The following is a 15,499-nucleotide window of genomic DNA, read 5'->3' on the forward strand; positions in this document are numbered from 1 at the left end:
CATCGTCAAAAGCAGTGAGGGCCAGAACTCAAGCAGGGCAGGAAGCTGAAGGATGGAGCTGATGCAGATGCCATGGAAAGATGCTGCTTACTGGCTTGCTCCCCATGCCTTGCTCAGACTGCTTTCTTTTTCTTTTTCTTTTTCTTTTTCTTTTTCTTTTTCTTTTTCTTCTTTTTCTTTTTCTTTTCTTTTTCTCTTTTTCCTTTTCCTTTTTCTTTTTTTGTCTTTTTTGTTTTCAATTTTTTATTAGATATTTTCTTCATTTACATTTTAAATGCTATCCTGAAAGTCCCCTATACCCTTCTCCTGCCCTGCTCCCCTACCCACCCACTCCCACTTCTTGGCCCTGGTGTTCCCCTGTACTGGGGCATATCAAGTTTGCAATACCAAGGGGCCTCTCTTCCCAATCATGGCCAACTAGGCCATCTTCTGCTACATATGCAGCTAGAGACATGAGCTCTGGGGGTACTGGTTAGTTCATATTGTTGTTCCACCTATCGGGTTGCAGACCCCTTCAGCTCCTTGGATACTTTCTCTAGCTCCTCCATTGGGGGCCCTGTGTTCCATCCAATAGGTGACTGTGAGCATCCACTTCTGTATTTGCCAGGCACTGCATAGCCTCACAAGAGACAGCTATATCAGGGTCCTTTCAGCAAAATCTTGCTGGCATATGCAATAGTGTCTAGGTTTCATGGCTGACTGTGGGATGGATCCCCAGGTGGAGTAGTCTCTGGATGGTCCATCCCTTTTTTTTTTTATGGTGAAAAAAAAGTATATATTTAAGAATTAGCCATCTGGACTCAGTTTAGATGATCCCAATCTTGTTGGCAACATCTAGGGCATCATAATCAGGAGCCAAGCGAACATACGCCTTCTTCTCTCTGTCGGGCCTTATCAGGGTATTGACTTTGGCCACATCAATGTCATAGAGTTTCTTGACAGCCTGTTTGATCTGATGCTTATTGGCCTTGACATCCACAATGAATACAAGAGTGTTGTTGTCCTCTATTTTCTTCATGGCTGACTCAGTGGTCAGTGGGAATTTGATGATAGCATAGTGGTCAAGCTTGTTTCTCCTGGGCGCACTCTTCCGAGGATATTTTGGCTGCCTCCGGAGCCGCAGGGTCTTTTTGTGGCTGTGGACGCCTTTCAGCACCGCCTTCTTAGCTTTCAAGGCCTTCGCTTTGGCTTCAGCTTTGGGAGGAACAGGAGCTTCCTTCTTCGCTTTCGGGGCCATCTTGGCGGTCCATCCTTTTGTCTTAGCTCCAAACTTTGTCTCTGTAACTCCTTCCATGTGTATTTTGTTCACTATTCTAAGGCAGAATGAAGTATCCACACGTTGGTCTTCCTTCTTGATTTTCTTGTGTTTTGCAAATTGTATCTTGGGTATTCTAAGTTTCTGGACTAATATCCACTTATCAGTGAGTGCATATCAAGTGACTTCTTTTGTGATTGGATTACCTCACTCAGGATGATATCCTCCAGATATATCTATTTGCCTAAGAATTTCATAAATTCATTCTTTTTAATAGCTGAGTAGTACTCCATTGTGTAAATGTACCACATTTTCTGTATCCATTTCTCTGTTAGGAACATCTGGGTTATTTCCAGCTTCTGGCTATTATAAATAAGGCTGCTATGAACATAGTGGAGCATGTATCCTTATTACCAGTTGGAACATCTTCTGGGTATATGCCCAGGAGAGATATTTCTGGATCTTCCAGTACTTATTGCCTAATCTAATGGAGGCATTTTCTCAATTGAAGTTCCCTCCTGCCCTATGACTCTAGCCTGTGTCAAGATAATGTAGTCAGCACACGTCATGAAGACAGTCTTTAGAACAGACATCATAAGTTCTTCTTATCTGTAAAATGTTCTAAATCTGTGAGGGAAAGACCCCAGGACTGTGAAATTGAATGGCATCTGGCTTGGATTGCATGGACAAAGTAATAGAGGCTTTGAATGATGGCCATGAAAGCACTGGAAATTAATGATGTCAGTCTTCTTTTAGTCAGTCATGTGTGTTGGATATTGGCCACCTGCCATGTTTTGTTGTAAATGTGCATCATAATAGATCAGGGGATTTTACATAAACAACAGAAATTGGTTAGAATCACCTAGAAGACTTCTTATAATCCAGATTAAAACAAAACAGAACTCTAAAGCATGAAATTTTCCTCAAAGTTAGTGGACAACCCTGACTGTGCCAATTGCTCTCTGGAAGCTTCATTTCTCATACTCTTAAATTAAAATACAATAACACAATTTTCCCTCTCCTTCCTATCCTTCCATGTCCCTAACCCTGCTCCCTCCCAAATGCATGTGTTCCAAGACCCTATGTATCACAACTTTTACAGTATCTGAGGAAGGCATCTTTAATGGAGTCTGACATTCATACCTAATCATATAATTTAAGCTACGGACTAGAATGAGCAGAGATGGTACTTGAAAGTTGGCTTTTCTACTCTGTCAAATACAAATCATATCTTTGGTCTGTGCTTCTGACCAACACACAATAAATCAGGGTTCCCACAACCCACTTCTTGGGTTCAGTTAATTTACTGGAGAAGCCCAGAGGACTCATTTCTATTTCCCAGTGTATCATAGAGGCTATTATAAAGGAAACAGTGATATGTAAGACATGTAGAAGACATGTGGCAAGGACAATGTCATGCCACCTTCCAGGAACCTCCATACCATTCAGACAGAACTGTCTCAAATCTTGTCCTTTGGAGGTTTTGTGGAAGAATTAAGTGGGCATGGTTGATTGCATCATAGGCCACTGCAGATAATGAAGTCTCCTCCTCGAGAGTTTGAGGCTGGTGTGAAACTTCCAACTTGTAATCATATGGTTAGTGACCCTGCCATCCAGCCCTCATCCAGCAAGTATATCAGAAGACACCAGAGTCACTTCATCTGAAACAGACAAACAAACAAATGCTTTTGCCAAGAAATCACAAAGTGTGTGTGTGTGTCGGGAAGCAAAGTCAAAGAACAAATATTTGAATAAGGGAACCTTGAGGCTAACATGGTGGCCCACAGCTTTAACCCAACACTTAGGAAACAGAGGCATGCAGATCTCTAAGAGTGAGAAGCCAACTTTGTCTGCATAGAGATTTCCAGATCAGCCTCAGCTGTATAAGATCCTATCTCAAAACAACAATAAAGGGTTCTTCTATCACCCTGTTTATATAAGCCATAGAAATCCTGTCCCAAGAACTAGAGACAGAGACTAATGTGCATATCTAATTATATCACAGATCTTGTATTCAGGAAGGCCTTTTCCAGCTATAGCCTTCTCTACAATAGATCTATAGAGACAAGGTCAACTCTAGGCACAAGGAAGGACCTCGGAGTCATGATTGTCATTTGAGGCCCTTCACAGAAGTGGAAGAGAAGGCCATGGCCAATGAGCCAGAAGGGCCATGCCTTAGCCACACCACCATGTTCAGGTTGAACTCTGAGGTGCCAAGCTCGTCATCTAAGTTAGTTAAAGGCTGTATGTTAACGCCCTGGGGGTGGCGGTGGGCGGCGGTGGCTAGACCACATTGTAACAGTTTGTTAACTTGATTTCTGGTTATTAAAGCATTGGGTTTTCATTTGCTTGCCTGTTAGAAGCCTCTCAAAATTTGCACATGCTTATCTACCAATGAACTGGATAAAACAAAGTAAAACAAAACAAAAAAAAAACCACTCCTTGATAAACATAAAATGAGAATTTAGGTTCCTCGGCCATCGTAGCAATCTTCACCCAGTGGAAGCACGTTTCCTTGGAGCTAGTGAGGTTTTCTTAGTTGAAAATAGTTTTGTGTCCTAATAGACTCCAGTTACTTTGTCTTTCAATCAACCAAAAGGAAAACAGACTTCAAGGCTGAGCAGGGAAGGGAAATTGCTTACTTGGTATGTCCGTGTCCTGAGAATGATTTTAGTGGTTGTCTAAGAGATTTGCAAGCAGCATTATATTACATATTGCTTTCTGCTAATCTGATGCAAAGTGACTCCAGTCTGCTCCTTTCACTACTTTCGGGCAATCAAACACATGATCTTGATCTTCTAGCCCAAGAGGAAAAGGCTTTTTCAATCTGTACTTTCCTTCTGAGTCCTAAGCCTAACACCCTCCGCATTATCAAACTTCTCATGCAATACTTATTCATATCATATTTGACTAATTTTTATTATTTCAAAATGAACACAGTGAGTTCAGAATTTTTACTGATATTTGGTGTTCTTCCCCGTTTCTCCCAGGGTGACCCTGTTCTCTCACCCGATTGTTCTAATTTAGACAAGTCCATTTCTGTTCACTTGTTCCTAGGCTTATTTTATAAATGGTTTAAGTTTTCTATCCTGAAAATGTCCCATGTCCTTTTCTGGAGACTAAAGGAAATGTTAATGGACCACATCAAGAATAATTGCTTCCCAAATCCTACCTGTAGTTCTTGTTAAAATGCAAAATCTGATTCTGTGAGGCTGGGCTCCACCTTGTTTTTCCACTAAGCTTCCAGACAGTGACAGTTCTGCTGGTTGTCGGCATTAGCAAGTTACTGTAGGGTGTCATCAGAGGAAAATGGCAATTTCTCTTCCAGTCATTCCCACCTACACCTCTCCCTTGAACTCACTTTTTGAGAGGAAATGTAATTCTCGGATCTCTTGAGTTTTTAATTTTGCATATTAAAGTCTTAAATTCTTTCCTGAACATAAGATTGTTATGACTTTTTTTATGGGATGTATTGATACATATAAATTTCCCTCTACTTTCATAAATTATACAAAGTAATTATAATTATATACAATGTAACATCTGAGTCAAGCAGCATGCTATGATTAGATTCCCCACTCTTGCGCTGCTTTTAGTTTTCTCTGGATATAGTGGTTCCTTGAGATTTTATCTAATTAACTTAAGAGCCTGTCGCTCCTGTATCCCTAAACTTCTCATCAGAACGAGAAGCTTCCTTATCCGTGGCTAAGCCTGTCAATCTGGCCACTTCTTTTTCTTTTTTCTTTTTTTTCCATGGCTATAGCCCCCGTTCCCATAGCTAGTGGAGTTTTCTATTATTTAAAAATACAGCATTGACCTGATTTGGGCTGTAATTTCTCCCTTCAATCTTTCCTGTTTACCTTCTAATTCTGTTGTATAATTATTACCTGGTCTGTTTTTATTTTGCTGTTTGGTATTCTTTTCTATGTTATCTCTCCCCAGTTCTTCTGGTTAGGTCTGTGTCCTCCTCTTTCTTAGCTTACTTTTATTGTTCTTTCTTTCTTTCTTTCTTTCTTTCTTTCTTTCTTTCTTTCTTTCTTTCTTTCTTTCTTTCTTTCTGGAAACTCTTCCAACAGCTTTCAGAGAGGAGATTTTCAGGAACTAGCTTCCTGAGGCTTTGCATGTCTGAAACCCTTTTCATGGTCCCTCTTGACTGGTAGTTTGGATGGGTATAGAATTCTGAGTTAGAAATAATTGTCTTCAGATGTTAAAAAATAAACATTCATTGTTTTCCAGTTATTTTATAATCTGATTCTCAGTCACTTACAAATGGTTCTTCATTTCTGTATTCTGAAACCTCAGACTTCCTATCTAATCTCTGAGTTTCTAGAAGTTTACAGCAATGAGGGTTGTGGCTTTTCATTTACTCATTGTGATCAGTATTTCTTCAACTCTTGTACAGTTGATTGGTACAACTTAGTAGCAAAAACCACTCATTACAATTGGTTGATTTGACATTTATGTTGAACAAACTGAGCTTGGTATACATTTATTTTTCTAAAAAAATATTTTATTTTTGGATTTTCTTCAGAGTTTCTTTTTTTAATTTCATACCTGTATTTCCTGTGAGATACTTTGTCAAATGTCTAATAATCATTAGCTTGACATTTCACAACTAAGGCCATAGAAGCCCTTTAGAGGTCGATCCTCTATGTATGTTGAGACTGTAGAATCAAGGATGAGTTACTAGGAATTGGCTGTTTCTTAGGAAGCAGCTCCAAAAAGGTAAGACTGGTGAGTTCACCTCTGCTCTGGTCCACATCCAAGATATATTTCCTGAAGGTTTAAAACCTGACAATGAGTAGACAAGATGTCAAATGCAGACAGGGCCTGGATATCACCACAGACTTTCACAGAACCATCCTCCCTTCAGCCTGGCACTGCACCCCTGGCCACAAGTTGTTGTCTCTTTAGAATGCAAAGTTTTCCTAATGCCACTGACTTATCTGCTCTGAAGAGAAAACCACATGTTGCCTGACCAGGTCAGGAGTCCTAGAGAAGTCATTGCATGGGCTGAGGCTCTTAGACGACCTGTTTGGGCCTCTTTTCTCTTTCTTTCTTTCTTTCTTTCTTTCTTTCTTTCTTTCTTTCTTTCTTTCTTTCTTTCTTTCTTTCTTTCTTTCTTCCTTCCTTCCTTCCTTCCTTCCTTCCTTCCTTCCTTCCTTCTTCTCTCTCTCCCTCTCTCCCTCTCTCTCTCTCTTTTTTTCTTTCCTTTTCAGCCTTAGAGCAGACAAGACCCTCTCCTCTTCCAACTTTTCTACACTTTCCTACCTCATACTGGGAATCTAGATGAAAATTTTGTTTTACTAAGATCTTATTAAAGTTTTTTGAGCAAACAGAAGTAAATGTATGTATCTCACCTATGTTTAGCCAGAGGGGTCTTGATTTCTCTTCTGAACAATTCGATTATAAGATTATTAGTTCTTTCTATATATTCATAAATGTGTGGTTTATTTTATGTTATTTGGCAAATCCAAAGAACTAATTTTAGAAAATTAGAAGAAAGAATAACTTTGCATTTTAAATACTGGAAGTATGCCAGAATTTTAAAAGCAAGAACTCATGTTTTGGAAACTGAAAGTCATTCTTTGCCTTATTTTTAAATACTGTGAAACTTTGGGGTCATCCACTTTGTTAACTTCCAGGTCTCAGATAGAAAAGCTGCCTTTGTTAGAAACTGATCCACCTGTCTCCCCACAGGGCTGCCACATGGTGACAGAGGAGTTGCATTCCATAACCTTTGAGACCCAGATCTGCCTCTATGGCCTCACCATTAACCTAGAGGTGGGTTTCTCTAGAAATATCTGCTAGTAATATTTACAGCAATATGTCAGCATTGCTAGCAAAAGCCCAGTCCTTCTGGATTTCTGTCTATTCTTCACATATTATTTAGAAAAACAACACATCATGTGTACTAAGTAGTTAGATACCATTCTGGTTAAATAGAAGAATGATAAAGACTCCATGACTCTTGTGAATTCAACATATGTTGATTGGTTGTCTACATTTTTATTTACTGAATCAGGAATATTCAACAGAAAGCATAAAGAGAAATATCTATCCTTGAACTGTATCATGTAGTGATATATTTTCTAAAATTTAAGTCATATCTAAAAATCTCCTGGAGGGTTTCTCTGATGAGATGAACAAAGGATGGTGGTGAGAGTGTTGGCAGTGTGTTGTTTTGACCACCTTCCAATAACACCACTGAACTCTAAGAATAAACAAGCTGTGGGGTTGAACTGAATACATTGGTTACAAGCCCGGGCATTGCTTGTGCATGGTTATCTGTTCACAATTCCTAGCTCATGCTAAAGGCCCAGTAAATGCTGCAGGAACAAATCAGTGCATCCATTAACAAGCTCCACTTCAGGCAACCTGAGTAAGATTCTACTCAAGAGTGTATTGTGTTAGACTCCACCTTTCCCTTTTTATACAGCATTCAAAAGTACGTAAAAACCTCCACTTCTTTCCCCTAAACCTCTTCTTCCATAAGCTGCACAGTCCTTCAGTTCCTGGGTCTGTCCTTGGGGATCTTATGCCTCCAGGAGATTTTTGGCTACGGCCTCCCAGGCTAGTCTGTGAAAGGCTGTTTACTTCATACGATAGAAAACTGCAACACTGACAGTACTGAATGTTCTGCAGAAAGAGACCAGACAACTCCAACTCTGACAGCTCACCTCTCCAGCTTTCACAGTAAAACCCTACTTCCAGTGTGGACTTTAATCAGGCACTAGGTCATAATTTAATTAGAGTGGTTCATTCCCAAAGCAAATTTAGATCAAGATTTATTTATCTTATGTATATGAGTACACTGTTGCTGTGTTCAAACACATTAAAAGAGGGCATCAGATCCCATTACACATGGTTGTGAACCACCATATGGCAGCTGGGAATTGAACTCAAAACCTCTGGAAGAACAGTAAGTGGCCTTAACCACTGAGCCACCTCTCCAGATTCTAGATAAAGTTCTTTAGCATAACTTATAAGTCGATAAGTGGCAAAAGCCACTTTGGTTGTATTTGAGGCAATGTGTGACATACGGAGAAATGTGTTTTTCAGTGTTGAGGAAGCTATGGAGGAAACTGCCTGATTGCTAGCATCAGGTGCCCTGAAAGGGTTCTTGTTCCTTTTCTTACTGTACTACTGTACTCAGCCTGTATGTGTGTACAGAAAGGTCTATGAATGGCACCTGGGTAGCAGGATTGGAAAGGGTGGTCAGCTGATGACCTTTGGATGCGAAGGTGAAGAGAAGCAGCGGTGCATGTTTGGACTACCTGTAATAACTTTTTTTTTAACTAGACCAGCTCATTACCTGTCGTGATGATTTCTAATGTCAGCCAACTACCTAATGCATGGGCATCCATCATTTGGTACAATGTATCAACTAACGACTCCCAGGTAAAGTTCCTGTTCCTGTCTCTGCATATCGCATGGCACTTAACTTTGTCTTTCAACAAGCAACGGGCATGTGGATATGTCTAGTTGTGTGAGTCCTGTTAGGTTATGTGTAACAGGGGGTGTTTGAGCTGAGCATGATGGCACACCTCTAGAACCCACGCACTTGCAAGTCTAAGGTAGGAAGCTTGTGATTTGAAACAAGTCTGAGTCAAGCCTGGGCTACCTAACAAGAGCCTGTCTCAAAATTAATAGCAGCAATGATGGTGATAAGGCAATCTGAGTTCTAGCCAAGGACAGTGACCAGCCCAAGACTGCCTCACCATGAGTTCTAAGGCTGTCCTCTGCTGTGCTGACTAGACTGCGGGAAACACCTTGCTTCATAACTTTCTAAGTCTAACTTCCTACCTGGCTACCTTCACTTCTTCTGGGCACACTTTTCCTCAGTCTCTTCTACAGAAGCACAGCATTTGCTCCCAAATAAGTGTCCATTAATCTTTGCGCCTGAGTTCTGACAGCACAAATTTTGCCTTCAAATTTATAGACTTGAGCCTGTCTAGGTTTAGGCTGGGTGTTAGTGCCATCTGGTGGTTACTTGAGGCACTTTATCAAAAGTGGACTTAAAAGTTATACCAATGGCTAATAGATGTTTTTGTATGAAAACCAGGGAAGGACTCAGATTTAAAAGAAAAAAAAAGTCTCTGCTCCATCTTGCTCTGTTCTTAAGACAGAGAAAACAAAACTGAGGAACTGTGTGTTATTTTGCCAAGTACTCAGTTCCAGAAGAAACAGCTTAAATGTGAATAACTTTTCTTCCTTGCTCAAATCAGTTTCTACCAGAAGAATTCTTTCCATTAGGTGACTGCATAAGAAGAAGTGATCCCTAAATAGGTCAACCTTCAGTGCCTTTCCCCTTTAATGCAATATTCCTTAAAAGGAAATCACACAGACAAAGGCACAGCCCTGTTCATTCCTATCCCCAGATGTCCTGGCATCGAAGACACATCAACTGCAACCAGGAGGGCTCCCTAGTCGTGACATTCCCCTCATGCTGGAGAATCCACTAGATAATTCACTTTAAGGCCAGAGGTGGTTCCTGGCATTAAATGCCACTTCTCTTTAAGAGCTACATGTCTGTACATTCAACTTTAGAGTGTGGCGGGAAAGACTTAGTAGGGTCTTCTGTCCTAGCACAGCACCACACTGTTATCTCTTAGCAACATTCTTCTAGGAACCCGCTAAGGCCACCACATGCCACCATGCTCACCCTCCCAGAGCAACTGGGTTCCCTCTTGAAGATCTAGAGACTGGACTCTTAGTCTCCTTACAAAACCAAGCTAAACGAGTAACTTTGACTTATTAACTCTACCTTCCTCCAAACTCTGAGCTCTTACACCTTAACTAGACCCTGTCCTCACTAGCCATTTCCCAGCCACCTTTCTCAAGGAGACAATGGTGTCCCTAGAAATACTTTTACTTCTCTTCTTCCTGTCTTGTGATCCTTGTTGAATGCAGAGCCCTCTTTCATGGTGAGCCAATTAGCATGCTTACAATTAATATCATTTCAAGGGAGTTTATGTGACCAGCCATTGTTAGTCATGAGATGATTGTTGTTTGGTAGTTTAGAGAAAGTTAGGAGATGTCAAGTGATTTTCTCAGGAAAGATGGATCCCCAAGTTGTATTATATTCAAGGAGCAAAAGTACTCTAATGGGGAGATGAACTTTATGAACAATTTATTATTAACATCACTTGACCCAGAATCTAAATCGGGAATGCGATATAGCGAATGTAGTGTTCCCTGTTAGGTTATGATATATAATCACCATACCTCTATTTCAGAACTTGGTTTTCTTTAATAACCCTCCATCTGTCACTTTGGGCCAACTCCTGGAAGTGATGAGCTGGCAATTTTCATCCTATGTCGGTCGTGGCCTTAATTCAGAGCAGCTCAACATGCTGGCAGAGAAGCTCACAGGTGAGAGCCGGGAGACGGGGTTTCCTCTGGTTTTGGCACTCGAGAGTTTTAAAGCAGTTATGTTACTACTATTAATAATTACGATGCTGTCACACTTTATGGGATGCCTATGTTGTATTGCCAGGCACAGGGCTAAGTGTTGTTTTACTTTCATTTTTCACAATGTTCCTGGGCCCAACAGTGTTCTATTGATTTGAGGACATCAGAGGTCAATGGCTCCACCGCACAGCTAGGAGGCAGCAGAGTCACATTGTGGGCCAGACGGGTGCTTCTCTGAGGCCCCTCTGTTCACCCTCTGGTTTCTAGGTGTTCTCAAGTCACTTCCTCTGAATATGCTGTGAAGCCTTTATGGTAATGTTAACCAACTAGAACACGATGGGCTAAGCACAGGAAATGTGCTAGAAGTTTAAAAACACGAGCAATGACTTGATTCTGCACATTATGGCCGCTTCGGTTTCTTGGTTTTGCAGACATCACCTGTGCTTCATAAGCTTTGCCTATATTTCTTAGCCGTAGCTGGGTTTTGACAAGCTAGTACACCTAACTCCAGCTGAGTCTGTATGCATTTGCAGTTATGGTACCCACGCTTGTTCTGCACAGAAGCTGTGGCTGCCGTCTGGTTTATGTGATGTTGGCTAGCTTCACCTGTTTCTGTGCACCTGTTGGCTCAACAGTGGGTGGTCAAATACAACTGCCCTTTCCAACAATTTAAAATTCTACTTAATATAGGTTTTTTTTTGTCTTGAGTTCATAAATACAGTAGTAAACATTTGTAAAATGTTAATGAGCAACTAACGCAAAAATTATGTTAGCATGTTACCAGAAATAGTATAGATTAGCATAGTGTTCTTAGGATCTTTAGCAAATTATCCACAGGAATGTAGTTTCCTTAAGATTTCAATGTGCTAGATCAAAATAGCTGGTGGCTGCATATTGCCTACATGATTTCTAGTCCATTTTTCCACTTAAATCTAGCTATACCTAATTACATGATTTTGTTGTGTGATGTCTGGTTGCCGTCCTTGGGCCGCTCTTACCATCTCCAGCAGCATGTTATCCCACAGCGCCTTGGCCTCACTCTGCTTCCTCCCTGGAGGAGCTTCTGTTCTCCCTCTGCCCGAATGCCCAGTGCCGACCATCCATGGTGCTCCCTAAGCTCATTGTTGGCTCCTCCATCAGAAAAGCTTCCTATTAGATACTGACCTTCTTAGGCACAGCATGGCACATTAGACCTTAGGAAGCACTCACACACTGTGCCTCCATTGGAAGGCCAAAGAAATGCTTGCAAGAGAAGAGTGGGGAGAGATTAAATCGAGCACAGAATGAACGATTTCGGTGTTGCGTTAAAATTCTTGTTTCATTTAGTTTTGTTTCTTTTTCCTTTCATTTTAGTTCAGTCTAACTACAATGATGGTCACCTCACCTGGGCCAAGTTCTGCAAGGTACAAACAGGGCAATGGGGGTGTCGATTAGGATGTTAGAAAGCTGATTTCTAAAGATCCAGTGGTTTGGAAGATTTCCTGGATGAGGATAACTTAAAAAAAAAAAAAAAGTCCTGCCCTGCTCAAAGGGAACATTTGTAAAAGTTGGAGTGGGTTCCGTTAGGGATGCTGCCTCGTCACTGTCCTTGCTCATGTGTGCTCCTTCTTACTCATAGGAACATTTGCCTGGCAAAACATTTACCTTCTGGACTTGGCTTGAAGCAATATTGGACCTAATTAAAAAACATATTCTTCCCCTCTGGATTGATGGGTGAGTTTGTGGACTCTGTTTTTCATATGAGTACTTTTTCTGTTTTAATTATCTTTTTCCTCTTTTTTTTTCTTTTAAGCATGTTTATGGGAAAGATACATTCACTGTTTCTTCAGAGAATATTTTATAATGATATTATAGATATATATATGTAATAATATGAGATTCCAGGTACAGTTGCTTGTTAGGTCTATTCCTTATGAATGAAATAAATGCGGATGCGATAATGATGAATTGAGACTGTGTCTTGCCCCTTGCTCTAATTTTAGGTACATCATGGGATTTGTTAGTAAAGAGAAGGAACGGCTTCTGCTCAAAGATAAAATGCCTGGGACATTTTTGTTAAGATTCAGTGAGAGCCATCTTGGAGGGATAACCTTCACCTGGGTGGACCAATCTGAAAATGGTGCGTAATCAAACTCACTCAATGGTTTGAATATGAATTGGTGCAGATGGCCCATAACTAGGTACCATGAATTCTGAAAGCCCATGTTGCCACCCTCTCTCTCACACATGGTCTGTACTGAACAGACTCCAGAAGGTCAGACGTTTTAGCCATGGGGATAACTTGGGTGGGAAGAATGACTGCATGGACCATTCGCAGGAGCCTAAATATTCCAGTTTCTGTGCTTTCAGGAGAAGTGAGATTCCACTCTGTAGAACCCTACAACAAAGGGAGACTGTCGGCTCTGCCGTTCGCTGACATCCTGCGAGACTACAAGGTTATCATGGCTGAAAACATCCCTGAAAACCCTCTGAAGTACCTCTACCCTGACATTCCCAAAGACAAAGCCTTTGGCAAACACTACAGCTCCCAGCCGTGCGAAGGTAATATTTGCGTTTTCTTTCCTCTTGAGATTTTTGGGAAATGATATCAGGTCAGAGGAAAGTGAATGAATTTCCTCTCTGATTACTGTGGCCTTTGTAATATCCCAGAGTCATATGGAGGTTTACAGCCTTAGCAAGGCAAGTGCTATGCCAGTGCTTAGTAGAGTAACATTTGCAGGGCAACTAGACTTCACCATGGCCAGATCAGCCCTATGTGATGCCTAGAGCCCATAGTCCTTAAAATAGGAGTGATGGTCAGTCATTTCATTTCTATGGCCAAGGGAAAGGAAGGAAGAACCGATGAGTGTAAACTTTCACAGCAAACCGATGAGTGTAAAATATAGACCTGTATTTTACAAAGTAATTTGAGAGTTGAGAGCTGTTAAATCTCTCTCTCTTTCTATCTCTCAGTCTCTCTCTGTGTGTGTGTGTGTGTGTGTGTGTGTGTGTGCAAGAGAGAGAGAGAGAGAGAGAGGAGAGAGAGGGGAGAGAGCCTGGGTATGGAACTCAGACTTTTATGAAAATGCTAGGCAAGTACTGTAACACTTAGTCATATGTCCCATCCAGCCTTACTGGAATCTTAGCCCAAGAGTATGTGTTCTCTGCCAGAGAACAGAGCTTCGTTCTCCTTGACATGCTTTGCTACGTTTCCCCTAAGGGCCAGGAAAAGTAACGCACAAATAGGCATTCAGTAAATATGGAACACAAGAAAGAAAATTTGTAAAATTAGTGTCTGAGGCAAGGGGGCTCACCAGTCTCTCATGAAAGCACAGTTGGCCTCTGTAGCCACAGTTTTTGTATCTTATTCAGACAAAGATCAAAAATAGTTGTTAAGCCAGGCAGTGGTAGCACACGCCTTTAATTCCAGCACTTGGGAGGCAGAGGCAGGTGGATTTTTGAGTTCGAGGCCAGCTTGGTCTACAGAGTGAGTTCTAGGACAGCCAGGGCTACACAGAGAAACCCTGTCTGGAGTTATAAAATTACAACTGCACTGAATGTGTAAATCTTTTCATTCTTCTATAAATAACGCAGTGTAACAACTGCTTAAACAATATTTACATTGAAGCAAGCATTGTAGAAACCTGGAAATGATTTAAGGGATACAAAAAAGTGTGCTTAGATTCAAAGCAAATGCTGTACTATTGTACACGAAGGGTTTGAGCACCGTGGCCTCACTATCTGCCAGGGTTCCTAGAACCCAGTCCCCAGTGGCTACCAGAGGAGTGCACAGTCTCTAAGAATCTTCACCTGTAGTGAGTAATCTCTTGGTACTATCTTGTGGGATATCCTACAGTTATCACAAACAGTGTAACTTGTTGCCACCTAACTTCAAAACAAATAACACACAATAGAAAACAAATTCAAAGTCCTGGCTTCTCAATGGCACTCTGTGTCGAATCGAACAAAACACTAAGGTTGAAACTGTCCAAGCACTAGATCAGCATGGTGTACCTGGGAAGGCCAAGGTTCACTCATGCTACTTCTAGGAAGGCTTCAAAACCTCGTGTAGTAATAAGGTTATGGCTGGTGTTTTATGTGTGCCAGTCAAAGAGCAAAAAGCTTTGCTGGATTTACAGTCTGGAAGACTTCAATCTATGGAGGTTGCCCCCATCACTGTTAGGCCTTCAATAAGACATCATCATGGGATCATGTTACCCAGAAGAAGAGGGGGGAAAAAAAGCCTGTTGTCTCAATCTTCCTAATAAAGCACACACCCGATGACTTTCCTTCCTCCAGGCTCCACGTTTTAAAGGTTCTATTACTCCCAGGAGCCCACAGACCAGCAACCAAACCTTTAAGAAAATGACCTTTGAGAGACACTACAGCACTATAAATTCCTCCCAATACACAAATGAATCAGATACTAATGCCAAACTTAAATACAACATAAAGGGCACATGAAGAAGTACAGTCTCGATTATTGGACATTATAGAGTCATTGCTATGTAAAGCCAGATCAGCCTGCTAAGAGTTTTGTTGTTTGATTATGGATTTCAGGTTTGCCTATGTGGCCATTTCTTCCATTCAACTAAAAGGTCTTGTGAATTACAAGACAACCTTGTTATTTATTTTCTTCTGAGCATTATGTATTTTCCTAGATGTTTTATTTCCAATTTTATCAATAATGCTGACATCTCCCCCCATCACTGTGCCTTTCTTTTTCAGTCTCAAGACCAACCGAACGGGGAGACAAGGGTTACGTCCCCTCTGTTTTTATCCCCATTTCAACAATGTGAGTATCTGTAGTCACATGTAAAATATTTGTTATTGAATTGCTTTTTTTCTTTT

The 15,499-nt window shown here is 41.0% G+C and overlaps 1 protein-coding gene and 1 pseudogene across 4 annotated transcripts in view; one reads left to right on the plus strand and one right to left on the minus strand.

Annotated features, from left to right (window-relative positions):
- Stat4 (signal transducer and activator of transcription 4) overlaps nucleotides 1–15,499 on the plus strand; it is a 120,084-nt gene that overhangs the window by 102,724 nt on the left and 1,861 nt on the right. For all 4 annotated transcript variants that reach the window (XM_006495815.2, NM_001308266.1, XM_006495816.1 and 1 more), the window contains 8 exons: nucleotides 6,956–7,039; nucleotides 8,558–8,656; nucleotides 10,495–10,630; nucleotides 12,023–12,072; nucleotides 12,288–12,382; nucleotides 12,652–12,788; nucleotides 13,019–13,210; nucleotides 15,377–15,443. In XM_006495815.2, coding sequence (XP_006495878.1) covers nucleotides 6,956–7,039; nucleotides 8,558–8,656; nucleotides 10,495–10,630; nucleotides 12,023–12,072; nucleotides 12,288–12,382; nucleotides 12,652–12,788; nucleotides 13,019–13,210; nucleotides 15,377–15,443 — 860 coding nt within the window. The remainder of the gene's footprint in view (nucleotides 1–6,955; nucleotides 7,040–8,557; nucleotides 8,657–10,494; nucleotides 10,631–12,022; nucleotides 12,073–12,287; nucleotides 12,383–12,651; nucleotides 12,789–13,018; nucleotides 13,211–15,376; nucleotides 15,444–15,499) is intronic.
- On the minus strand, nucleotides 755–1,243 carry Gm3940 (predicted gene 3940; annotated as a pseudogene).

The sequence above is a fragment of the Mus musculus genome, chromosome 1 (genome assembly GCF_000001635.26).
Source record: "Mus musculus strain C57BL/6J chromosome 1, GRCm38.p6 C57BL/6J".
NCBI classification, from domain to species: domain Eukaryota; kingdom Metazoa; phylum Chordata; class Mammalia; order Rodentia; family Muridae; genus Mus; species Mus musculus.